This window comes from Temnothorax longispinosus, chromosome 2 (assembly GCF_030848805.1).
Source record: "Temnothorax longispinosus isolate EJ_2023e chromosome 2, Tlon_JGU_v1, whole genome shotgun sequence".
Classification (NCBI taxonomy): Eukaryota; Metazoa; Arthropoda; class Insecta; order Hymenoptera; family Formicidae; genus Temnothorax; species Temnothorax longispinosus.
The window spans coordinates 3878784-3905645 of record NC_092359.1 but is presented as its reverse complement, the minus strand read 5'-3'; the positions used below and the strand labels follow the sequence as shown (position 1 = coordinate 3905645).

The 26862-nt window shown below is 39.2% G+C and overlaps 1 protein-coding gene across 3 annotated transcripts in view; it reads left to right on the top strand.

The window, feature by feature from the left end:
- The window catches only part of Tei (irregular chiasm C-roughest protein teiresias), a 321127-nt gene that overhangs the window by 239885 nt on the left and 54380 nt on the right, over nucleotides 1-26862 (top strand). For all 3 annotated transcript variants that reach the window (XM_071769711.1, XM_071769710.1, XM_071769712.1), the window contains 3 exons: nucleotides 3659-3781; nucleotides 15814-15960; nucleotides 18909-19181. In XM_071769711.1, the coding sequence (XP_071625812.1) occupies nucleotides 3659-3781; nucleotides 15814-15960; nucleotides 18909-19181 (543 nt within the window). The remainder of the gene's footprint in view (nucleotides 1-3658; nucleotides 3782-15813; nucleotides 15961-18908; nucleotides 19182-26862) is intronic.

The following is a 26862-nucleotide window of genomic DNA, read 5'->3' as shown; positions in this document are numbered from 1 at the left end:
TGCATCCCCGCCATTTCGTCGTTTTGCAAATATATACAACGAAAATTATCGCATTGCAACGAGAGCCATTCGGTGATTTGTCGTTTCAATAACGACGCAGTTATACCGATGATGGTTGTTTAATGATTTGCAATTGGCCGATCGCGAAATCGCTCTCTCATTTTTTTCTCTCGCTATTATACATACCTCATATTCGAGTACCATCGTATTCCCGTTTTCGCGATCGACGCTTTTCGCGCTTCTTTGGATCGATGTCGGTTCCCTCTTGATTTAAAGCAAATTAACACTGCTGGCTGTGTCGTTTATTTTGATTCGCGTAAAAAAGCAATCTCGACAAACAGAAATGGCATGTCGAATACAACAATACAAATAACAATGCTGCGTTACGTTGAATTCGTAAAATTACTTTTACGAATGTGAAGTTATGTTTAAAGCCGTATTTGCCATAAAATTATACCTGATGCAGTCATTTCGAGTTTTATCCCTCCGAAGTTTATTCAACTTCCATACGTATAATTTCGAAGATTTACTGAAATTCGCCTCGTCGATCGTTATTAAATTTCGCATAAGAACAATATAGATTCTACGTACATAACAAATTTCAGCCGTTTAATAATGTCATCATATATTTGTGCGTTCTACCTTTTCTACGTGCACGCGTTCACGAAATCCTCTCTCCCGCAGATCGTATACAGGTTTGCTTAACGGCCCGTATAAAGTTTACCGGCGTTCCGGCTGAAACAGCGGGAGAAATTTCTTTCGAAGAGATTCATTGTAGGTGAGAGATGAGGACCTCGTGTCGCCTTACTTAAATATCCGCGCGGTCCGACTCGTACGATTTGCGCCGTGTTGAGCAGGCAATTACTTGCTATTATCGTCCAACTTGGTCAGTCGGTATTGCTGATGAAGGATAATTACAAATGAAAAAATAGAATATACAAAAAATTAGCAAGCATTGCGTTGAAAATTCAAAAGAGAACGCTCGAAGATCACAAGCTGTATGAAGAATAGAGAGTGCAGTCGCGGTAAAAAGCGCGCTTCGGTGATATTAATGGATTCCTGTAAAAGAGTTTGGCGGAATCGTTGGTAAAAGGATTTTATAGCGCCCCACGTTGCACATTGTCGATCCTGGAATAAAAGATGAACGGTAGTTTGCGGGCGCGCTTTAAAGTTCTCATCAAGCGATCGAGGTCTGTGGGACACTTCTGTGTCTCATTGTTCCCTTTGTTTGGTGTTTACGCTGTTGCACCGGGACTACAGTGCGGCGTGCCCGGCGGCGTCGGCGACTACGACGGACCGGGAAGAGGAAGGGGAACGAGCGAAACGAGGGAGTGAGGTCGTCGGGGTGCGCCGGGGAGAGAAGCTTTCATTAAGCTTGCATTGTCCCAGCACCGCGCTATTATAGCCGAGTGAATAACTTCGAGCCATCCTGGTAGTCATGCCGCCCTTTCCCCCCCTCTCTCTCTCTCTCTTTTCTTCCTTCTTCCTGCGTCGCTTCGCCTTCCGTTTTATCTTTCTCCACTTTTTCGTTTTTCCATCTCGTATGCCATCCGCGCGCTATTCCTTCCCTCCGCGTTCCGCTTCCGATATTCTGTGCGTCCCCTTCGTGTTCGCGACCCTTCTCGTCACGTTTTCCAGCGGCTCATCTCTTCCTTCTCTCGCGCAATTTGACGCATCTCCAATTTATTCCGCGACTTCGGTGGCTGACTGTCCCGTTAGTCGCGGCGCGATATTAACGAGCCGAACGGTGATATAACGGTAACGGCAAATCGCTCGAGCGGCGCCGGAATGGGCATCGAGCGACGTCCCGCTCGTCGGGGCGCCAACAGACCGCGTGGATATTTCCACCATTTGTCGCGTTGGTGTCGATGATGGTACGGTGACCTTTTAACGAACAAAACCTTGGCGCTCGTAAAATCTTGATTGTCGTTCGTTAATTACTTGCCGCGACCTCGTTGTATCTATACCTCGTTTGTTCGGCGACAATTTTGAAAACCTCCCCTTCTCGCCGCTCTTCTCGGCCGTTCTCGGCCGTCGCCCTATATACACACTAACTGAATATGCCTGAACTCCGTAATTCGCTTCCACGTTGGTCGCTAATGACACGGAAGGGAAAGGCCGTATTGAACGCAAAAGAGAAAAAGGGATGATTCCCAGAGGTAACGGCAGGAACGCGTCACCTCCGACGATTACATTTGATTTCTAGAGGTACTTGATGCGTTCAATTACTTCCTCTCGGGATTTGCTTCTTCATTATAACGAGCATTCCGTTTTAGCCAACGTTTCTCGTTACTCCCCCTTTTACTTTCTCTCTCTCTCTCTCTCTCTCTCTCTCTCTTTCTTTCTTTCTTTCTTTCTTTCTCTTTCTCTCTCTTGTCGCTTCTCTGCGCTATATCTATTTGGTGATGATGTGAAGTTATGTCGCTGCGCATAATGTCGCTCCGGGGCGGAAAGCTGGTTTGTATTCGGGAAGTGAACTCCGCGCGAAAGCAGGTCACAATGAACTTCTATAGTGAAAATAAGCATCCTACGAGGTTACCTACAAACAAACTATTTAAACAGATATTTATAATGTGAAAAGTATTTTCACATTACTGAAATGCGTTGAGTAAATTTCGGAGAGAGCACTACTGATCTGGAAATGTTATTTAATTCGACCATAGAAGAATGATATCTGTATCCAGACCACATTTTGAAACAAAATTGAATGTACGCAGCAATAATATTACCGAAGAATGTTTTATTACTATTTTTATATTCAAAGCAGACAGCATAGTTATTCAATATAACAAAAATGTTGCCCTGCGATACAAAAAATGTTTAAGTTTTATATTTATATCATATCATTTATATTATTTTTTTATTGCATTTAATAAGATATTAACTTATATTTTATCTCTTTTTAAGTAAATGTACATAATATATTTCTTATTTTTGACGTTTGGAAAGCACTGATCAAAAGTGATAAGGATGGAAGTCAATTGAAAGATTTTTCTATTCGCTATTGTGAATTGTGTACGTGTGTGCGCATCCTCTCAGTAATCTATCTTCTTAAAGTCTACTATTTTTATTCGAAAATTGGATATTTTCGTGCACGTAGGATTCAATCTGCAGCAGTAGCCGATAGATCCGTACGTAGAATCTTTCTCGTACAAAGAATGACTTTCGAATGCGTAGAAATCAGATTACATTGACCAATACATTTCAAGATTACCGCGGAAATCTTATTCGGAAATTGCGAAGTACCGAGTTCACAGGACTTGCTATCGTCCACGAAATAAGATTGCAATTCGCAATTGCTATGACCTTCTGAATTACTTATTAAACGACTGTTTTTATTTTGAATTCCATTATAGAATTCATTTAGAATTTTAGATGAATATTACGCGAAAGTAGGGCAAGTTGAAAATAGAACGACTCTTGTATTTTCTGCACTTTAGATTTCTTTTCGAGATAGTTTGAGATTATGTTTCAAGATAGAATAAAGAAGGTGGAATAAAATTGTACTTTATGTCACTTTAATTCGATCTGCTTGCGGTGCAGCAATGGTTCTAATGTCTTTGATTTTTCTTTCCTTTTTTTGGTGTTTCTCTGTGATATCACAGAGTATATCGACCTGGTGGCATTGACACTAATTGTCACTTAATACCTGTTTCAGATACTCCATCGTTCGCGATAACGCGTTTACCTGGTTTTGGAATTCCGATCGTCGAGGGGATGTCTGTCAGCCTGAAATGCGAGGTAGACAGCAATCCAGCCAGTACTCCAATTTGGCAGCGCGGTAAGTGGCGAGCGAAAAAAAGGAATGGAATTCGCGCGCGCGCGGTGCGTTTCGTCTGGTATTCTCGAATTGGGTTCGGAAGGACAACTAACTTACAAATTTAATCAAGTTTAGATACGTTTCGCGCAAAGCAATCCTGTGTAAAAATATAACATTTTTTACATTTTTTAACTTTTAAATCGTGCATTATGCGGAACAGAAAGAAGTATGTTTTATTATTTATTTGATACTTATTTTCTTTTTTATTTACTTACTTTCTTAGTTTCTGTTTGGTTCTTTATTATGTGAAAAAATGAAAAATTGCATTTCTTTTAACTAACGATGCAATGACACTCGATTGTATATTTATTCATTCCGAGCCATGCGTATTCATCACAATCAACATAAAATATATACATAAATAAACATATTCATAATTTACTTGTAAGTTTTTAGGAAAGAATAGTTTGAAGGAGAATTAGTTAATATAAATAAAGTAATTATAGTTAATATAAATAAAGATTAAGTTGGTAAATCAATATCGTTAATATCTTTTTTTTTTTATTAATTAACGCCACTCGTTTCCTCGCACGAAGTTCTGGCGATCTCAAAACAGACCGTTATGATAAATGTATTATACGTTTATTATACACATATCACGTTACATTTTATCTTTCATTTAAACTCTACCATTTGAATGGCGTGGAGATTAACTCTTCTCAGCAGTAACGTTATCCGTATTTTCCACGGCGGGTAAATTTTTGGCGATTTAAATACGTCCGGTAATGAGATTTTTAATGAGTTACCGCCGCTACAAACAGCCCCTTACCCGAAGCGAATTTCAACCTAGTAATTTACATTGTACATAAACAAATGCGCCAACTATTTATTAATTTCAATTAGATTCTACCTTGATAAAATATGAAGATATTGCCAGCTTTTATGAATTCTCGAAAATTCAATAATGCATGTCACATGTGACTTAAGATAGTTATTTTTAGATATTCTTTCCAATCCCAAACAAGTTTTTTATTTTTATATAAAATTAAAATCTGAACATTAGTTACGATTAGATATATTCAAGACTGACTGCGATAAAGTTGATGAAATAACGCACAATAATCTTTTATGAGATCTTTAGCAGGACAAACATCAATTACGAGCTAATCGAAGAGAGAGAATTTTTTAAACCGAAATTAGCAGCAGCGGAAGCTTGAAAAGAAATTCAACCTTTTTTTAATCATCATTCTTTCTAACAATACTTCGAAAGTTTACGACTTAGAAAGGGTGCTTTCAGTATGTCCCGTATATATGTACGACATATATTCGCAGGCAGTGTTTTGGCAGACGGCGAGTTGCGAAGCGCACGTGCATTATTTCGTGCAACTCCCCATTCCCTACAGCTAGGAAACGCGTCACGTTGTAGGTAGACACGTTAGCGCGGGCACGTGTAACGGCAACGTGAGCATAATTTAATCACTGTAAACAGGCACTTGGATGGGATGGAATCTGATGCACATGACCCTCGGCGTAATATCGGCCTCGTAATAACTCTAAAGGAGATGTAACTTATCTGTAAACGCGCGCGTCAATGCACTGATAAGCGTAACACGGCTCTAATTGAATTATCGAGTTATCCTCTCGCGTTAACCCTTTCTAAACAAGATGTTCTTATCGATTCGCGAAAAACGCGGCTTATGTGATGCGCGTGTAACCACAAACTACTAATGGGATCGTAAAAATGGCTTACTTGATTAAATTTGTATTATTATGAGGAGAATTTGGTTCTTCCTCATGTAAAATAAATGAGCTAACAATGCGATTGCGGTATTGAAATTGAAAGACTAATTGTGTAGATAATAGAGAACGTGAGCTGACAATTATATGCGAATTTTACTAGTTATATGTATATATTATAATATTATAATTATCGCATGGCGCGCAAATAATGTTTCGAAGTAATAATATTGTAAGCGCCATTCTTAATGTATTATACCTTGCAAAATGCACTCTCCATAGAGCCGGAGACTTTCCCCTATTTCCATGCGAAATCCGCTATAACGTAACAATCGCGCACTCATTCCTCGAGAGAAGTAATTCTCGCGTAATTAAACCATTACCAACGATATGCTTAGGTGAGTCAAACGCATGTCGCCGCTCGCGGCATAATAACGTCGTCCTTAGCTTAGGGGTTTGAGGAAGACGAGGGAGGGTTCCGAAGTTCTCTGCATTCACGCGATTTCCGTCAACCTTGTCGTCTCTCAGCGTCTCATCTCCCCTAAATCTCGTGGATCCCGGGCTCGAGAGTCGGGGCGGGAGGTAAGGTGGTACATCCCATAATCACATTATTACGTACCGCAACGGGCGCGACAACTCTACCACACAGACGCCGGCAGAAATCGGGACAATGGACAACCCCACGCCGTCGCCGGTCCCTTTCATCCCGGCAATTCTCGCCGGCGCGGCGCGGTGCGGCGCGCTTTCATTCGGCTCCCGATAGACAGGTGTACGCGCTCGATATTATCCCCGTCTCGATGCACTACTACACGCGGCTGCAAGCCGCGCCTATTTCCGCACTGTAAATTTCGTGCCGGCGTTAAAGGGAGACTTGGCGCGCCGTGCGCCTCGTCGTCGTGCCGTACACGAGCAACGTCGAGGAAGCTGTTATGCGACGCGTGATATTGGAGCAGCACGTTGCTCCATCTGATCTGCCCTATTGGCCGGCACTTGTGCGAGAGAAAGAGATAAGATAACGGGAGCGATTACGCGGATACATCAGATGCGACGTGAATGCATCGCAATGTCCCAGGAATCAGAACAAAGGAATTGTGTATCTACTGGTTAACAATTGCAATAACTTATTGTTTTATTAACATTAAATTGAAATATATTCTATAACGTACTATTCGTATAATGTGCATATATACTCTTACAGAAAAAAAACATTATTTATGTGTAGAACAATCATGTGTGAACATTGTTTTTTATTATTTAAAACGTGAATAATATCGTTACTTTATATTTGACATTATAATTAATCAAAATGCAACTTGTGGTAACCTGTGTGTTCCAAAAAATAAAATATTTTGGATATTGTAAGGAAAAAGTCATTCTAAAATATAATTGAGCTTATTTACTTTTTGCAATGATCGCAAGAACTCTCTTCTAGTATTTAATAACAATAATTAATTTAACAAATAACCTCTATATATATAAAATGGTTGATCCTGATGAAGATGAGTAACAATATGACACCGTAACGACGGATTACATAGTCTTGCACTTCAAATGTAAAGTAACTAAAGATTATCGTGATTTGCAGCACTGTGTTTCGCGTTATAATTAATTCGTATTAAAATTTACAAAAAGACGAACGAAAGGGGGTATATACTCAGACGCATAGACTCATTACCATTTGGCTGTTCTTTGTCGTGGGAGAACTCACCGGCCGCGGCCGCTTCTACGGCCTGATAAATATTTAAAACTGTCTATAATTCCCTCCTTCCTGTGAGCAGTTCCTGAACGTTTCATGGCACTTTTAATCCCACCGTTATTTCATATTCCAAGCTTAATCTGCCTTATCTCCCCCAATCGAGGTGTTCATTGATTGGAATAAGCGATATAAATCCGCGTTCCGTGAGAAATTATCATCGTAGCGAAGCAGAAGAAATAAAATTTCTACGGAGCAAAAAGATATAATTGACATCATCTGAAAATTAACGATGAATAAACGTGAATTGTGAAAGAAGAAATTTATACATACATATTTTTTTTATCAGAGACATCAATTTTACTTCAATTTCAATGAAGATTAAAGATTAATAGTGCAAAGTTAAACTGCATGCACTAAATGGAGATAATAAATAATTATACTTTCTTTCCGTTGCCACATATCGCTCATGGCGCTTCACCTTGGTTACTTTATTAAGTTAGTGACTTTCATGAAGCAATTTCTCAACTTCATGCCTTCAGCTAATGGGGAGTAAAGCAGTAAAATTTCTATAATCTCGCTGATTTTATATATCTTTCTAAAAATCCCGTTTATATAATTCATAAAACCGCACTCGATTGGTTACAGGTAGTGTAATCAAAAATTAAAAAATTGTTAAGAGTGTATAACTTAAAAAAATATAGATCTATTGAAGCAGAGCTTTATCTTCCCTTTAATTTCACAAAGTAGACTTTTATTAGTAGCAGCAATTCAATTTGGATTACTGCAGTTAAGATATTAATATTGAAAATAAAAAAGCAGTAGGAAAAGATAAGATCTTTGGGCGAAAGAAAACTCTTTTCAAAGAGGTAAAGTCCGAAAAAGGGAGATACTCCGTCTAAGATACTCCGTATACGAATCGCTCATGAAAAACACAGCAAAGTAATTTCGATAAAGTACATCGGCTGCTGCCGGATATCTGCTTTCAGCTTCGCGTGCGGAAAGCAATATTATCCACGTCATCGTTTTTCATGAGTCGTATAATTTTGCATAATGGACACCGCGTAAACACATACGTCCATCAAAGAAAGGCGCGCAATAACGTTTATTTTTATGAACCTTTCGCCAAGAAAGTGCGTATGTGAAAAGATTGTCTTTTCAACAGCGATGCATCATCATAGCTATATGAAATGCAGTGGCGCATATTTATACACATTCAAAAAAATGCTTTAAACTCAATACTATTTAAAAATCAGTAAGCTATTAAAATGATTTTTATCTCGCAGAGTCGATACCATTTTTATTAATAAAGAGATACGCATAAAAATCGGCAGAGTTTCAGAAAACATTCGTTTATTATGTGTGTATTTTAATGGTCAGACCATGGCACGCTTTACCAAAAACGTTTTGCTGTCGTATTACATAACGAAAATATGGAATCGCATGAAATCCAGCACTATAAATTTCACAATACGCCGTTGTAGTCACGGTATTAAATTTCGGTTACGTTATATCCGTGTCACAAATACGGCTCTCAATATACATATATACCAGCAAAAATCTGTTTACCCATTAAATTCCGCATATTCCGTGTTCCGTTATCGCCCGGGTCATTAGCATAATTAAATTGCATAAAGCGTCGTGTATTACGAGATGTTATTACACGAGCCGGTTTGCTCTAACCAGCCAACTATATTTTTATATTAAGCCAAATTGAATCCCGCTCGGCGTTACCAAATCGTACATCTCCATCCACTCTCCGCCGCGATTTCGAAACCTTTTTCGGAATTAAGGCTCCCGCCCCGATTTGGATTCTGGAACAGGATTTACGGTGTATACACCGTCGTTCGTGGATCGGTAACGACGTTGCTTTTTAGCCGGTGCGGCGAATAAAAGCTCACCGCAGCATAATTTCCTTTATTCATCGTCAATCAGCGCGGCTTGAGCCGGGTAAGATAGGGAGAGACGGGGGCCGCGGACGAAACGAAGAGAACGAGAGGGATTTCCGCGCGGAGTTCGCCGGCGAGACCACTTTCTTGATTAGACCGTACCGTTTAAGCGGGTGAACCCATTACATTCGTTAAACGTACTCGCTGCGCCGACCAACTTTTCGCCTAGGTGCATCTCGTCCCGCGCCAAGGTATTGCACTACGCGAGTCAGCCGCTTTTGCCATGCATTTCACTTCCCCGAGTGAAAATCGAAATCACGATTTCTTGCTGCGAACGAATCGGGCAGGTGTTGATAAATATTTAAAAGCGCGCCACCCTGCATTCCGGAAACGCGAGCTGCATTGCGCTTCGGCTATACAATATGGGAAATGGATGATTTTTTCCGCGCATCACGCCGATCGATACATCTCGTACTTTGATCCGATTAACACGCAAGATAATTTCAAATGGATCCTGTCCTTAATCTGCGTTACTCTGCGCTAAGTAGTTTCTTTTTCAAGTAAAGCATTAATATGCAGAATATAGAGTAATAATACCAATAACTCCGATATTAATTATATCATTTAGCATTAAGCATTAATTATAGCATTTCACATACAGCGTTAATAATATCATTCAGCATTAATTATATTTATATTATATCGAAAATTCTCAGTTCTTAGTTTCGACAGACATTCAGAAAGAACTGAAACTATATTCAAATAGCTCTGTTTCGTTTTTATTCGCGGATATTATTATTCTTCCTATTCAGCAAATTCGCGTCGGTTATAATCAATGCAAAGAATCAGCTCGTACAGATCCAGTAATGGTCTCCACGAGAGCCAGTGCCGCACACGCCCGAGTGTTCCATCGAAAAAGCAACCTGAGTTTAACGCGGCCGATTAAATCGCTTTTCAACCAACTTTTTTAATCCGCCCTTCCACGTTCGGTATTCTGCTCGTTAAGAAACACCTTTTTAATCCCCTTTACGTAGCCTGATCCGCGTAGTATTTACGCAAGACTGCCTTTTCGATCAACTTTATACGATAGGAGTGGAAATTACAATTTCTCTTGAATTAATCAGAAAAGCATGGAGAGGCACTCAAACGAGAAGCTCATTCGCGACGCAGCCCGCCGCGGCCGTCGCCGCCGCTACGATGAAGTACCACCAGCCTCGCTGCTGGCGTAAATCACAATCGCGAATAACAATTTCGAGATTCGATAGAGATTTCGCGCAGCGCTCTATTCACATCTCGAGTGAATCACGATCGTCTTTCCGTCTCTGCGTCTTGAGTTATTTATTGTCCGTTAAAACTTTGAGCAAAACTATACTTCCCTTGACGTACCGACGAAGTCGGTGCGATCGTGCGATGGAAGTGTCACGAAAATAAAGTGCGCGTTTCTACACTATTTGATATATCCGAGGAGTCGAAAGACGTGTAAAAATGATTACGCTGAAAAGACGAAAGGATTTATAGTCAAATGTTACTGCACTTTCTGTTATTCTTTATGTCGCACGGCCAAGAATTATAGATCGAGCAATATGTTATATAACGTTTATCCTTTTACAATTATCTGTGTAAATTTCATTATCGTTTTCAAGCGAATTAATATTAGCTCTCTCTGTGTCGGCTTTAGAAACTTAAATTAATGTTAATAATATAATTTTATACTTTAATAAGATTAGGGAATTAACTGACTATTTGAAGCGTTAACTACTTGCCGCAAATATCGCCTTAGAGACTATATAAATTGAACGACAAATTAATGCGCGAGTTCTTTCGGAATATCGATAAAAAGAATTGCGTTATTAATCTAGGATCTGAAAATTCGAAAAATTGGACTGATTGTGGTAGTTGCGTTTATCTCGTTATTGAGTTACACAAAACGCTGAGAACAGCTGCAGCCGTCACTTTCCGCTGCGATCAGCCGCGTACGAGTGATAAGAACTATGATGGACGACCTGTTATTACCAAACGTCAGAAGGCACTGCGATTTCTATAAGAATTATTGCCAAATACTGCTCTAAAGTAACGGTTTAGCTGTACGTCTGACGTGCCGCGACTTTTTATACCGCGGATACTCTTATATCATACACCACGATAGAAGAATTAGGTACTTAATGGCCGCAGAAATCCCTAACATTTTTTATGTAACATTGTACGTGAAACATAAATTTGTCAATCTTTGGTATAAGTTCGCGACGAACAAAACTTTATTCGCGACGCTACAACTTTCTTCAGTGTATCTATTTTAATGTAAGATAATAATTTGCCTATACGACTCATAATGATCAAAGATTAATTAATTAAAAATTAAACTTGCATATTACATTCACACATACAGCTATTCGCGTAGTAACAATTTTCCCGAATAAAAGCCTTTTTCGATTGATAATGAAATACTCGGCTGTCAATCGTATTACATTCGTGACATTAATTATTTATTTAATTTAATAATATCTGAAATTTGATTTCTCTTCGAGAATAATTCTGACCTCGCTGTTAAATTAATTAAACTCCCATGTTGCCGATATAGTCGTTTGTTCTGTGTGATGTGCTTCGGCAACGAATATCTCTGATCGCAGATCTTATTTGATATATGTGTACTCCTCCAATTCTGCTTGCGACAGACAATATCTTTCTCGTGTCAATATTACTACAGTCGTGAGCAGGGGAAATCGTAGCCTTTTGTGCGAGGATGTATCGCGGATCGGTGAAATAATTTTTTTTTCTGTGTGCACTGGCTACGAAATAACTAGATTTATTAAAGTCGGCCCCGTCTTCGTATTACGTCCGGGCAGACTGTATAATTAATCGGCAGCCACGGGACGTGACAGAAAAATCGACGTCCCGTCGTCGTGACGGATGACGCCGCGCGGCTGCGACGGGAAGCGGCTATATGTGAGTTATCCTATTAAATATTCAATTATTTCTGCCTTCCACTCCTGACGTCTGGAATTCGCTCGGCGCGACGGCGCGCGCTGCGCCGAGCCAACGCCGCGCCGGCGGGGCCAAGCTTAATCCCTATTCATAGACTCAATCGAGTGATTTCGAATAAATCCTTCCCAGCCGTTCCGCGAGATCCGCTGCAATTAAAATACTTTAATATCCTTTGGAGCACGTATCTGCCCCGGGCAATACCTTCGCCGTCCGCGAACCTTTTCCCCAAACTCGCTGCCGCCGCCGCCGCCCATTCCCAATTTCTTTTTGGTACGGTTACTCTTATTAAACGTCCCATTCCTTCTCGAGAAAGCACGTTCGCCTCTCGTTCAAAGCCTTTATAGGGAAGGCAAGTAAGGCAAATTCAGACTCTCCCGATTTCCCGTATTGCAACAAATAGTCGATTTCGCAATATGGCTTCACAAAGCCGGGATTCGCTTTGAGACTAAAGGGGAGTTTACACACGCAATGATTAGTGGCGCCAACTGACTGGCATTCATTGGCGCCAGAAACCGACTGGCAAACTCACAAATGTTTACACAGTGATTGGCGTATAATTTGGAAAATATTTAATATTTATTAAACACACAGTAAATGACAGCAAGCATATAACTTCAAATTTTGAAGTTATATGCTTTGGCCAATAACCGCCAGTAAACGCCACATTACTAGCGCCAGTTTGTATCAAGTGTTTACACTTGCATTGTTACTGGCGTTAGTCGATTGGCGCCACTAATCATTGCGTGTGTATATAAACTTCCCTTAACGAATGTTTAAACGATTAAGCTAGGAACTAAGTCAACAGAAACTATGCCATTCCCGGATGTGTAATTTGTGATTGTATCCAACGTGGCGGTATCCTCCGAACATCTTGCAGCATGTTGGGGAAACTTTCAAACAAAGGTCGAAGTAAAAACGTAAAAATAATTTATCATGGTTCTGTCGGATGATCTATTATGCCGATACATTGGACGCAGGAACATTTTGCAAGAAGAAACGGGAGCGTCAGCTGCGTGAAATCGCTTAAGGGAAAGTCGATCTTTATACGATTATCATTCGGAGGTGGAGCGAGGATATCAGAACTCCAATGATATATTCAGAATAATTCAAGGATACCGTTCCGAGTCCGTAATTTTATTAACTGTAAAGTCCGCGCTTTATGTCCTTATATCCTTTTGTCTAAAGAAATAATTATCAGTTGCGGCAATTTATAAGTGTACTTATTACTGATGTTAGATTTCATTTCTTCAACTATATTATGTATTCTTTCTTTTTATTTGCCGACATGTCGGATATTTTAGCTAAACATTATTTAATAATATTAGCATTTTATGAATGACAACATTATTTTTGATAAGGAGAAAAATAAAACTGGTATTATATTTTTTAATATTTTTTTATGCACCTTTTGGACAGTTTTAATATTTCGGTTATGTAACAAATCTCCTTTGCAGTTTATACAGATCAGCATTTTATTTTTGTATCATAATATTTTTTAACACATATACGTATCATAATATTTTTTAACACAGATATCTGTGTGATACGCGATATATATGGAAGATCGGTTTTTGTTGCACGTCGCTGCGTGTCAATTTTTCGTTACAGCGTTTAGAAAATCGTGTACACTTTTTATGTAATTTGACAGGTGCGCTAATCCGTTACTAAAAAACAGGTGCGAAAACATGTACATGTGCTTTGTAACATGATGCGCCATGACCAACTCCGCCACTAGATTTAAAAGAATCACACGGATATATATATAATTGCCAACATATTTGCAATTATGAAGAAAAATACAAGAAAAATTGTAGGGCGATAATGGTCTTGTTTGAAAACTATATGATTCTACTGCTTTCCAAGAGTGTCAGATTGTTTATCTCGGACGATTAGTTTGTGAAACATCGTAGGTTAATTGCGAAAATGAAATTGCTTTTGCCACAAGAATCAATCTTCGTCGTTGAAAATAGAAATCACCATATGTTTCAATTAATTTATCATTATTATTTTATGTCATAATTGTATATCTCAAAACATCGACTTTTTTTTTAAATAAACGAAGAAAATTATTGAGACCTTAATACACCGATAAAAGCCCGTATGCGAAACACATTTATAATTTACCAGCACGCGAGAAATTTTCATGTATTTAATTTTGGCAGAAAATTCTTCGTCCTGCATCTCAATTTACTTCGAGTTGGCTTCGTTTATTTCCCGGCCAAATTGGCTGAATTCCGGCCGAACTTACCACAGAAATGTCATGCTTTTTTTTGGATCAAGTCACGGCCTGGCCCTATTTCATGCGAAACGGCGCCGCATCTCACGAAGTTCGCCAAGGATACTGTACCGTTAACACAATCGAGCATGCCTTGGCAATGTTAAAGGCGAGCGGTGTCTTTAATAGAATAGCCCACCACCCTTCCCGCGTGATTATGACTGGCCTATATAAAAGTTTCGCCACAAAACTCCGTCTGGCGATACATGGAATTCGCTCTTTCTCTCTTTCGCCTCCAGTCCTTTCTCCGATATCTTCCTGCATTCCTCGCCTCCTGTGTAATCCTCCACCTTTCATGTGAGTGTGTCTTGCGACTACGCTCTCTCTCTCTTTCTCTCTCTTCCTTTGTTCCCCAGGGTAGTTCCACATTCGCCAGAGCGGTATACTTTCAACTAGCCAATCCGACAGCTGCGTCGAATCCGCGGCTTCGCTGTAACGAGGTCGATGGTAGAGGAGAGAAGGGATGAGAGTGGTGATGGTAGAGCCGAAATAGTGGAGAAAGAAATAGGCTCCAGCTAAATGAAAATTTCGGCGATAAACGGCAAAAGAAAGGCCAGCGGGATTGATACCGGCTCTCTCGGAATCATTTCCACATTTATGAATAAGTTGAATGAATGTCCTTTTGGACTCCTCTTTTCGGTCGCCCTCCACAATTCAATTATTTTCTTTTGGTATTATAGCCATGGCACTTGCATCAGCAGTAATACATTTTTAATTCCATTGCAGTGATGTCGCCCTCTAAATTGCCGTATTGCGTAATTATCTTAATTATCTTGTGAATAATTTGAACGAGAAACATATGCCAGCTTTCCCCTTATCTCTTTCTTTATTTCTATCCCTCTATCTCTCTCAGACAGTTCGCCAATACACAACTTTAAATCAATTATCCAAGAACATTTAATCACGAAAATGATATTTCATAATTAATATAATAATGTTATCTAACGGGATGGATCACGTCATTTTAGAAACGCAACAATTTGGATAATAATATATAAGTAAGACAAAATCATTAACATCTTTTATAATCTTTTATAATCAAATTTTTACGATCTAATTATTTTTGTTTCTACATCTCTAATCCATGCTATCATTAATGAAGACCCACATGTTATATTGTGCCAAAACAATACATTCATAAACAAACTTTATGCACATTCACACAAGAAAAAAATAATCTAATAATTTTAAATCTATTAAGATTGTGGAATTAATTAAACTTTAACTTTTGATCCGCTTCCTCTTTTCGACGATTAATGACTAGTAGTTTCAAGTAATTAATGATCGAATTGCGTGTGCGGCAATTGTCTCTATGAAAAATGTCGCGAAATCATGAACAACGAGAGAAGTCGCTTGCAGCCGAGACTCGCTCGGCTGACGCAAACTGCGCGACGACGTTAACGCAAATCCGCGGACCGTGCGTGCTGTTTCCAGTGCGTTAATTCGTATATCCACCAGCTTTCCGCTTGTGTTTCAGACAATGGACCGCCCCCCGTGGAGCAGAGCGATGACGGATGGTTGAACTTCACAAAAATCACTCGGGCCGAGAGCGGCTGGTACAAGTGTTACACGCGGCATATGCTCGGCATTTTCACCAGCATCGGATATTTTCTCAACGTTCGCTGTGAGTAAATCGTTGTCACGCCACTTTGTCGCTTTCAATAGCGTAGGATTTCTCGCACGGGATTCGAGCAGGAACGTCAAGTTAATAAATGTATCTTCTTTGATAAAAAAGAAAGAGTATTCTTTTGAAATAATTTTGGAGAAAGTTTTCATAATTTAATTTGTTAAATGGAGATTTCTACGATTTTTACGACGCTTTCAGTTATTAATTTTTATAATCTTACAATTAAAATAATAGACCTTTGCCGGTAATATGGAACTATCACGGTTGACAAAGTAATAGACGATATATTGCAAAATAATTTAATTAAGGATATGTAGACATTTTTTTTTATGCATTGCTTTTTAAATAGCTACTTAACAGAATATAGTCTTTTTTACAAAATTGAGATTATCAAGAATATGTTTAGATCTCTTATATGCAAGAGACAAATTTGTTTGTATTGACTATATTCTTGACAGTCTGTCAAGCTGTTTTTCTATCTTTCTATACGCATTTCTTTTTTCAAAATTAGTAAATTAAATGTCACGTAATGTTATAAATATGTATAAAACAACGGTAGCGCCTACGAACGATAATTACGTGCATTTTTGGCTGATGTATTGTCTATCCCCTATGCATTTGATAGCGCTCGAAGAGACATTCTCCCTGATTTGGAATGCGAAGGGGGTCGTCGCTGCAGCCAATAACCGGATACCACAGTCATTTGTCAAGGGCGGAAACCACCGAGCCAACCGGAAATTATCCGTGCCCCGTCGTGAAAATTTGCAAATTTCCTACCTAGCCCCATTCCTTCCATCTTGCCATTATAACCAGAGGGTGATGCGCACCCTGCATCTCAAACCTGCGGCCCTCGTCTCTCCCCATCCTCTTGTCTTCTATCTAGTTCTCTACTCTTCTCTATCACTCCCATTTCCCCCCCCCCCTCTCTCTGTATCTCTCTCTTTCTCTTTCTGCCCCTCCCTATTTCTCTCTCGCGCTCTCTCTCCCGATCTCTCGTCTGCTCCTTCGACCGACGATGCTGGATACGGGCTTCCGAGCACCTAATCTCTACGCAATTTAGATGGCTCGAGAGCACCTATAAACCAACCATCCTCCTTCGTGGGAATTATCGATTACACTGCTACTATGTCCTGTTCGAATCTCCTCCTGGATTACTTATCCGCCGGATAACGTCAAGGCGGGTTAAACCGACGCGCTAATTTCGCCGGCTTGTAGACAGTCTACAGATAGGACGTAGTTTAAAGGGACAGGAGTGATAAGACCAGCGCTATCGACAGCCGAACAGATTTTTCTCGTGACTGTTACTCTCGTGTAGTATAGATAATGCAAACTTACATAATTTTTTTATACATTACATTTTCATATAATGTATTCATGTATACTCATGTAATATTCTATATAATACATGCTTAAGTATAATTTTTAATTTATTAACGTTAAAAAAATTTATCATATATTAAAAAAATTATCTCTATTAAGTCCATAATAGTGATACTTTATAATGTTCAAACATTCGATTCAACAGAGCATCTTGGATGTGCATAATTCAATTAGTAGGGACACGAAAGGCATATCAAAGTAATTAGAGATAACGCGATCATAGACGGACGAGTATATGAGAATCTTAATCACCTTAGCGCACGCGAATCGCATTAAGATTTAAGACGATCACAAGCCACCACCGTAGAAGAAGAGACTTCAGATCAAATTTGGAGATAACGAGAGTCTGTTGAAGAGGGGAGTAATGCTGGCTGACGAAAAACGTCAAATTACCGGCCTGATTACCGAGCCTTCCGTTCTCTCCCTTTTCCTTTCCTCTGTTTGTTAAAGCGCCACAGCGGTGGTGTTTGCTGTAAAATTCCGAACAAACTACAAGACAAACGAGGTATAGTTGGGAGCCGAGCGAGCGTGAGAGGAAGTGAAAGCCTCCTATCGCATCCGCACCACTTTGATCCCTTTGTTTTGCTATAGGATGAGCTGGAAGATCAGCTTGCTAACTCAAAGGACTGCTACGTCCTCCCATTCCCCCTTCCTCGCTTCTTTCTCTTTCTCAGCCGAATTCCGCTGTAGCAGTCCGGCTCTAATTCCCGAACAGAGATACGAGCAACCCCCTTCATCTACTCTCTCGCCCCCTCTCTCCGCATTTCCTCTTCTCTTCCTCTCTCCTCCCCCTCTCCATCCTCCTCCCCCTCCTCTTCTGTTTCTCTCTCTCTTTCTCCCTCTTTGCAATTGTGGACATAGCGCTAGCTGGAGGAGCAAACAATCGTAACCGTATAATTCCATAGGTGGAATCGGAAAAGGACGAGAGGGATGAGGAAGGGTAGAAGTTGGAACCGACAGTACGCAACGTTGCGGTGGGGAAAAGATTTTGTCGAACCAAGCACGTGAGGGTAGAGAGATATTGCCTCAACTTTATCTCTCGTACGTGCCGCTGATTTCTGATACTCGAGTAGTTCCTCGATGACGATGAACGATATCGAATCAGGAATTCAAAATAATAGCAAAAAGTGAATTTGGTGAAAACTCTTAGGCACATTTAGGATTCGCAAGAGCTACTAATTATGAAACACGCTTTAACATTTCTTTTTGTGTCGTTAAGGAAAATTCATATTTGTATACTTGCGGAATCTAAAAAGATAAAATATGTGTAACGACAGATGTAAAAGCATGCCAAGTTTTTAGGTGACAAACAAAATCCAGATTTTCAAAGATATTACGATATTTTTATTGTGAATTACCGCGTATTTTATCACATTTTTTACCATCTTCACAAAGTATAAAATGTCTAGGAAGGAAAATCTGAAAGTGCCGTTTTAGATGTGCGTTACGTCCACGTTGTGGATTATTTTTCGTGCATTGTCTTATTCTCCTGTATGCGGCCTATACGTTTAAGTTCGAATTTCGAGTTTGCCACTCGTTGAGAGATTTAAATCAATGGCATTTAGATGATCCAGATATGGAGACCGAGGCGGAAGCGCTGAACGGCGAGGCGACCGATTCCCGAAGGATGGAAGTGCAAATCGGTGGCGCTGTGACCCTCGAGTGCGACGGCGGCTGTTGGGGCCACGGGCCCGGAATGGATCCGGTGGGAGGGCCCGGGCCTCTCGCTCTGAGCCGGGTGGTCTACCAGGAAGCCGGGGAGTATCGATGCGTCGCGCCCGATCGGAAAATGCAGGACACGTGGCGAGCTCAGTTACCCTATCACATCAAGGTTACCGGTAAGTCCGATAAAATCTCTACCAGAATAGACTGCCAGGTTTCCCGATGTTTGCACTGCGCGGTTTTTCCCCCTTTCGGCTTGCTCGTGTATATCAGCGGCGCGTACGTCTCTCTGGGCACTGACGGGAACGTTTTTTTTTCCTGTCCGCGAGCGCGCAAACCAAATGCGATAGAGATTATCTGAAAACCGATTAGACGTTCACAGTGCGCGTCTGCGAGTTACAAATTGAATTGCGATTCACATGACGTTGATAATGCGCGAGATGCATTGTTGCCGCGATTGGTATCTGACGAACATAACATTGTGCGGCGTGTCGCATTGTACCCGGTTGCATTGTAGGTTGCGGCTAACTACCTTGCCCGCTATCTGGTTCTAAATTTAATTATAACAGTCGACATTGAATTAACCGTGTTACGGTGTAACCGTGTTACGGTGGTAACACATTAATTATCGGCTTAAACTTTTGACGACCTGCTGAGGAGTATAGCAAAACGTCGCGTGGAGTTAATGCATTCCTTTAATCCGTTTAATGTAGTTACATTTCGGCAAAACAAATAAACTGGAGCCATACTCAAATGGTATAATTTGTGCATTTACATTTCACGTACACTTGTGTACACGAAGTTTGTTACGGTACGTACGCGGTTCAGCGGGTCAAATAAGATACTCCATTATGAAACGCGCGAGTCGAGTGAAGAATTAAAGGGCATACATTTGACAGAAATATCTAAAACTCTTAATGAATTACATTATAATTACGTATATCATAACTACATCGCATCGAATAGATTAAATAGTTAAATGCTCCACATTTTAACATATCCAAGTATAAAGTTTTCTCACAAGCAACTAAAATGCAGCAAAGCAAAATCCAAAGCAAATGCCCTTTATAGATTTATTGGAATTACAATCTGTCGTTCAGCCCTTAGCTTTAATTGGAAAAGTTTTGCTAATAATATTTTAGTAAAGCGCAGAAATATTTTTATAATGAATTTTAAGCTTTAAGAATTGCATAAAGAAATAACCTACAGATCGATAATATATCGCTTTCATTTAACAAAAGTATTTTTACACTCGTTAAAATTTATATTGTTCTAAATAAATAGCATTAGAAAAAATAATGTTAAGGTGTGAGGTAATAATGCAAATTTATCTTTGTTTGAATCGAAAAAAGACACATCACATTTTAGTGACAAAAATCCTATGGAATGTAAAAGCGGGAGACAGAAATTTTTGGTTCGTTACATTAATTTGTCCTCTCAGATAAAAGCCGTTGCGGCTAGCATTACATTGTAATTATGATAATATTTTTTAATGGATATGGCCAAATAATAACCATCGTAATGTTTTAATGTTACCACGTGAAGCCACGTGAAGCCATACGGCTAACGATTGCATAAAACTTACACACCATGTGTAGAGTAATTAAATACTTTTTCACCGTCACACATTGCGGCCGGAAGGAATTAATTAAACGATGAGAATGTGAAGCATTTTCATTCGTTATTAAAGCTTCGTAATAGCTCTCAGTATCATTTGCTGTACATCGGACCGCGCCATAAGGTCATAAAAATATACGTATATTATTACTTTCTTGTGTTCTCCGCGAATTTTATCTCTAAGTATTAGTTTGATACACTATAAATGACTCAAATATCATATAAATATGAAAATTACAATACAAACATATTAAAAATATTATAATATGAATCGTTAATACTTATATCATTTCTTTTTATATAATATAATGTATTATTTAGATTTTATTAATTTTATACATAATGTTGGATGTCTTTAAAATTATTCATTTTATGCTTATTTTTTGCTAATTTTTTATTCAAATTTCTTAAATAAAAATTATAGAGTAAAGATATTTTGATTTTCATAAAAAAACATTTATTTGCATCTGTTTTTAATTCGAATACTCAATTGGTTACTACTGTTAGTAACAACTATAGATTATAATAAACGATGAGAGCATTTACACATAAAAAGAAGAAAAGAATTATATTAAGTTATAATAAATATCGAAATGTAATTAGCAATAAAATATTTTAATATTTTACAATTTCTTTGGAAACATTGCGCGTAGATTAATATAATTTATCACAATAAAATTTAAATGTCTAATACCTTTGGTCAAGATATTTTTTTCAATAATTGTACGCTTCCAGTTTGAAACTCGCATAGTCTTATCATTTCGAGAGAAAAGTCTCTGTATTTACTAAGAGTACGTGAGCTTTAGTTTCCATTCGAATTGAAGTTGAAGTCCGAATCCGATTTCGAATCTGCGCGTTTTTACCCGTCGAGAACCTCGAGAGACTAAACGGAAGCGCGAATGCTGATAAAAGTTGAGGATACATACTCGGCGCAACACAGATACCGGTCGCTTAGATGCGCACGTAGCATACTCTTCGGGGATAGTGGTCAACGGAACGTGACGTCGTATAAGGCGAGCAGAATATCAGCTGCGATTAAACCGGGCCAAGTTGAACGTCTTGAAATGCTGCGTTGAACGCCTGGATGATAATAGAATTACTTATAAATGTTTTGCTTACACGATATTAATCGGTATTATCAAAGTGACAATTACATGTAAAGAGACTTTGATTTAAAAAATATGTGTGATAATCATGCACGTGACGAAACTGCGGATAGGTTTGCTAAAATATTGGAACTGTATAAATAAGAATTAATTTGTATATAACTCCCTATATAAATTTGTGTATTTCAGTAATAGAATTTGACTTTTACGACTTAGCACAGTATTACTGGAATATATTTAAACGTATCCAGCTAGACGATCGATAGAATATGCGTAAACATTAATAACGACTCTTACCGATAACCACTTCTGAACCACGTTACATAGTCGCTACTTTGGAATTCGCATTCGCATTCGCGACACTATGAAAGAAAACAACTTTTATGACGCGAAATAGGAATTGTTGCGTCGTAAAGCAGATTAGTGGCCCGGCATACTCTATCGAGGCGATTCCCGCTCTTTCCTTCGATAAGAGATCGATATAGCGTCGAACCAAGAATCACAAGGCTATGTATTGGAAATCGTGAAACACCCTGGTCGTCCCGCGGTTTTACTGCCGCGGTATCCCTCCTGTTTGTCTTCGATTCCTCGGCTGGGGCAACGGTGAAAGAGCGCCCTGCCCAAAACTGTCATTGTCACAGCAACGTCGGAGGACGGAACGGTCATTCGGCGAGGAGCGCGGATGAAAACGACGCGAGGGAAACGACGGAAGAGGGAAAGAGGCAGCGCGGAAGAAAGTTTGCGAACGTTTAACTTTTCCATTCCTCCTCTGGGGTCTTGTCCTCGTAAAACGGTTCCCGGACATCCTCGCCGACACGTCCGCCCGCCCTCGTCCAGGGCTTATAAGGGTGCGCGTTGATCTGTCCGAAGGGTGTGCAAGGCACGTAGCAGCACGCCGCGATATCTCGTTTCGTTTAGCTCTTAACGAGTTTGCACGGCTCCCGAATGGCTCATAATTTTGACCCGGATTTTCGTCTGAAAACTTGAATCGCGAGCGCAAATTAGCCTCTTGTTAATTCTCCACGCGAAAATTGAGACTAAAACGCACGGTTAATGTCAATAATACTCGAATAATCCCAATCTGGATTTGAATCCTGATTACATACAGTATTAAGACGTATATGCTACTTATATAGGATAACAAAATATATTAGATACAAGTATTGGAGAAATTTCGACAGAAAAATGTAGAAGAGATCTCAAATCAACATCTCAATTACAAGATCTCTAAAAAATTTTCAATTTTGCATGAATTCATTCTTTAAAACGGAACAGAGCGTGTCAATGAAAAATAGTTATAGTCAGTTCGATGATAGAGGAAGAAATCGATAAATCAATTGGACGAAATTTTTATAGAAAATCCTCGCTTATTCTATATTTTAGGGAATTCATCAAAAATTTCTTTTAAATTCCACCATCGTTGAAATTGTTCTCGCTCGAGATTTTCGGTCGTATTTCGCGAACGTATCATTCACCCGATAAAGAATCACAGGTACCCGGATGAATCCATAGACGACAAAAAGACACTCGTCCATTGAAATACGACGACGTTATACGTTCGCGATTGCGAGAGACGTTGGGACAGTTTCGTCTCTCGGTTTCAGCCGCGGATACGAGACCGTGGGAAATATCGTGTATGCCCGGTTATTTTTCCTCGCCCTATTTACGCGACGATGATAGATGCAGAACGTTTTCTTTCTCTTTTACCCCGCCCGCGTATATCCCTCATGGCCGGCGCGCGTTCTCTCTCTATCCGCTTCTTTCCTTTCTTCCTTCTACCACCATTCAGCCCGAAGCAATCGCTGGAGCAATCCCGACTTCTTATTGATTGCGGCTCGGGGAACTCGTGCGTGTAAGGCGCTCACAGCCCGTCCGCGTCGGTCGAACGTTCGCTATCCCGGCGAATGCTTCCTACGTCGTTTCCATGGAAATGAAAAGACACAGAAGGCACACCGAAATTATTTCGCCGTCGTCGATCGTCGTAAGCAATAATTTTTCCACCTCACTTTATCACTCGGCGCGTAACACCTCCCTCGGGGGTCGTACAACGCGCGAGATATAAAGCTCTCGCTCGTTCGATATCAAAATATTTCGCTGCGATCCTAATATGTATTTCTCTAGGTTGTCGATCCCATTTCCCAGCTTCGCGCTTTTCCAATTCCTCCAGTAATTCACTCGACTTCGTTCGACGTATCTTTTGAGAAATGCTGCTTCCCGAAATTTTCTGACGTCTCTCACGCGGAATGGAAGATTAGAAGTTATTGGAAGTATATACGGGAAGTGCAATCGATTCGCCAATTATGATAGCAAGATACTGCCGATTCGATTGAAATTTCTATTAAAATTACACCATTATTTTATGTATTACATGGATGTATACTTTTATTTGTATATTTTCCATTTTATCCTCGGTAATATAACGAAACAATTTAAATATTTCGTAATAAAAAATCAGTATTGTTTGAAATATTCGCCAGGATATATGATTAAACTTCTGTTCTCAAACTGATACACGCAATAATCGTGTAGAGATCTTTTGTTCCTTTTGTACACGTTGTTTCCGAATTGACCAAGCATGTAGCGATACGAGAGAAGTGTGGAGATGAAAACGCGTATCGTGCAACTTCAAAGCAACCATCAGTTGAATATATTATGGAAGCGCCGTACGTGCGGTTTGTATGATATTCGGTACCATAGTATGCGCGGCATGTTTGCAATAATCTCGACCGTACTTAAACGTTTGAAACCGCGATACACATTTACCGCACATCCCTATATACATATGCACATAATTTCTCTGCGAAAAAAATAGGTAAATCGAAAAAAAGAATGATGGAAACATATTTTGTAGATTAATAAATCCTGCTCTTAACGTTCTGTTTTTGTTAAGTAAATTGTTTTTCGATTTTCAATTGCTTTTATTTGTATTGAAATTTTATTTGTATTCCTTAAATTAAAATTTAAAAAATAATAAAGTATTTCTTCCATTAAAATTAATCTAGTTTTGACGAACAGAAATGTAATATTGGAAAATTAATCCCCAGCGCAGCTTCTTTTTTAATATATCTATTTTTCTCTTTGCGATTATACTTTTTGTGCAATTAGCAACTATGTGAGTACTCTACTTTGTCCTTAGCGAGAAAATAAAGCGGCCTTTGATTATTGTCACGGAATACGCTTTGACTTTCGCTGAGAACTTTGATCAATGGATTTTATGAAGTTTGTCTGGGAACAAAATAATACACGTTTAATTAGAAAGCAAAAAACGAAGCAAAAATATTTTTACTTCTTGCCGTATACTTGTAGAGCGAATCGATAAGCTAAAAACCTTCCTTGTGTACTACGGCTTCATCAACGAATCAATAACAGATGGCGATTAATTCTGTCTCGATGCTGGGAAACGAAAATTAAACTTGAGGAGTCTGTTGCTCAGCCTATCTCTCTACCGTTCGCTACTTCGTTAAACGTTCATTAAATCTTCGCGCCTTCACGACCTGAGATAAGGATTTTTTTTTCTTTAATTGATCTGTAATTAGATGTGTTTGGATTAATAATAGAACTTACGTAAAACTTTCGTATGTTCTCGTTAAATCACCATCCAAGTTCGTCTAGCGAATACCACGTGCAGCTATTCCGTTGTACAAAATTCAAGCTTCATTAACAAACTAAATGGCGCTGTTTGAATAATGTATAACCGGATAAATATTTTATAACTCGAACAAGTTCCCGGTGAGGGAGAAAGAGAGTGAGAGAGAGAGAGAGAGAGAGAGAGAGAGAGAGGGGAGGGAGGGAGGAAATACAAACAATTTTCATGTAAAATAAAGCTTAGGTAACTGAGCTCGTTACTTCGATAATTATAATTGAGCAACTAATTTTCTTAAACTTATTTAAGTTCTCTCTCATTTTTCATGTTTCGAATTTTCTTTTCCTATCTTGTTACGTTCTTTGCTCGATTTCTTGAACTTACAATCTTGTCATTTAAATGATGGATTTTTGTAAGAAAATCTAATTAAATCGTTGCAAAGATACAACGAAAATTACGATAAATAACTAATCAGTCGTCCCTTTCGGCGCTTATGATGCTTTAATTAGAGTTAACGAGAAAGTACTTAACACAAATTTGCGTTAGTGCACCGTTGTCGCGTCGGGAAATTTCTGTTGATCTATAAAATACTTGCTGGAATCGTGTATATTTCGAATAGATCGATACAACTTTCTACCGTGGCGCAGATAACTGCCTCCTTCTCTTTGGGTCCGAGTTCCCCAAGAGCTTTCCATGGTTAACCGCCGGAGAGTTAATTTCACCCGTACACAACGATTGGAACGGCGAATGTGCCTTGTACCAGCTAGCGAGCAACTTCGTATTTGCATGCTTGATAAAAGGAACGGTCGGATCTAGTCATTTGCGGAAGCCGCGCGTAAGAAACAAAGACTTGATTATGCGATCAAAGCGGAGAGAAGGAAAAATGAATCGCTTCGGGTTCAAAAGGCAAGTCTTATCACGGCCGCTAACATCTTACGGCGTGTAACTGAATCTTTTAAAAACCAACGTCAAACCTACGTTTACAGATGGATACCTCTCCGTAAGATCCATCCAGCTTCAAACGCGCAGATCTCGCGCAGAAATTAACTCGTTTCATTATCCAATGATGTGGATAGTAGATAGACGAACGAACAGCTTCATACCTCGTACTAACGAACGCACTAAACTTCACGGTTCATTAACGATAACTCGGCGAAACAAAAACTGATCTCGTATAATAAAGTATAATATATTATATACTTATATGAGCACGTAACATTAATATGTACAGATTACTCATCGCTAGTATAATTTCACTGAGGAAGAAAAATGTTTGAAAAGAAGAACACGACCTCCTGTGAAAATAACTCAACATAATTTCGACAAAATCTAAAATGTGGAGAATAATGTTCGGATTTTATACAATGGTAAAATATACAATGGAATTATATCTCTCTGTAATACAAATAGTTTCTGGAAAAAAGTATTCAGAACATGTGCCAGTTATATTAATATGGGATATATCATCTTTCTCACACACGAGGTTTTTATATGAAATTTTGGTTTAATCAATATAATATAAAGTTACAGTAGTGACATCGCTAATCACCA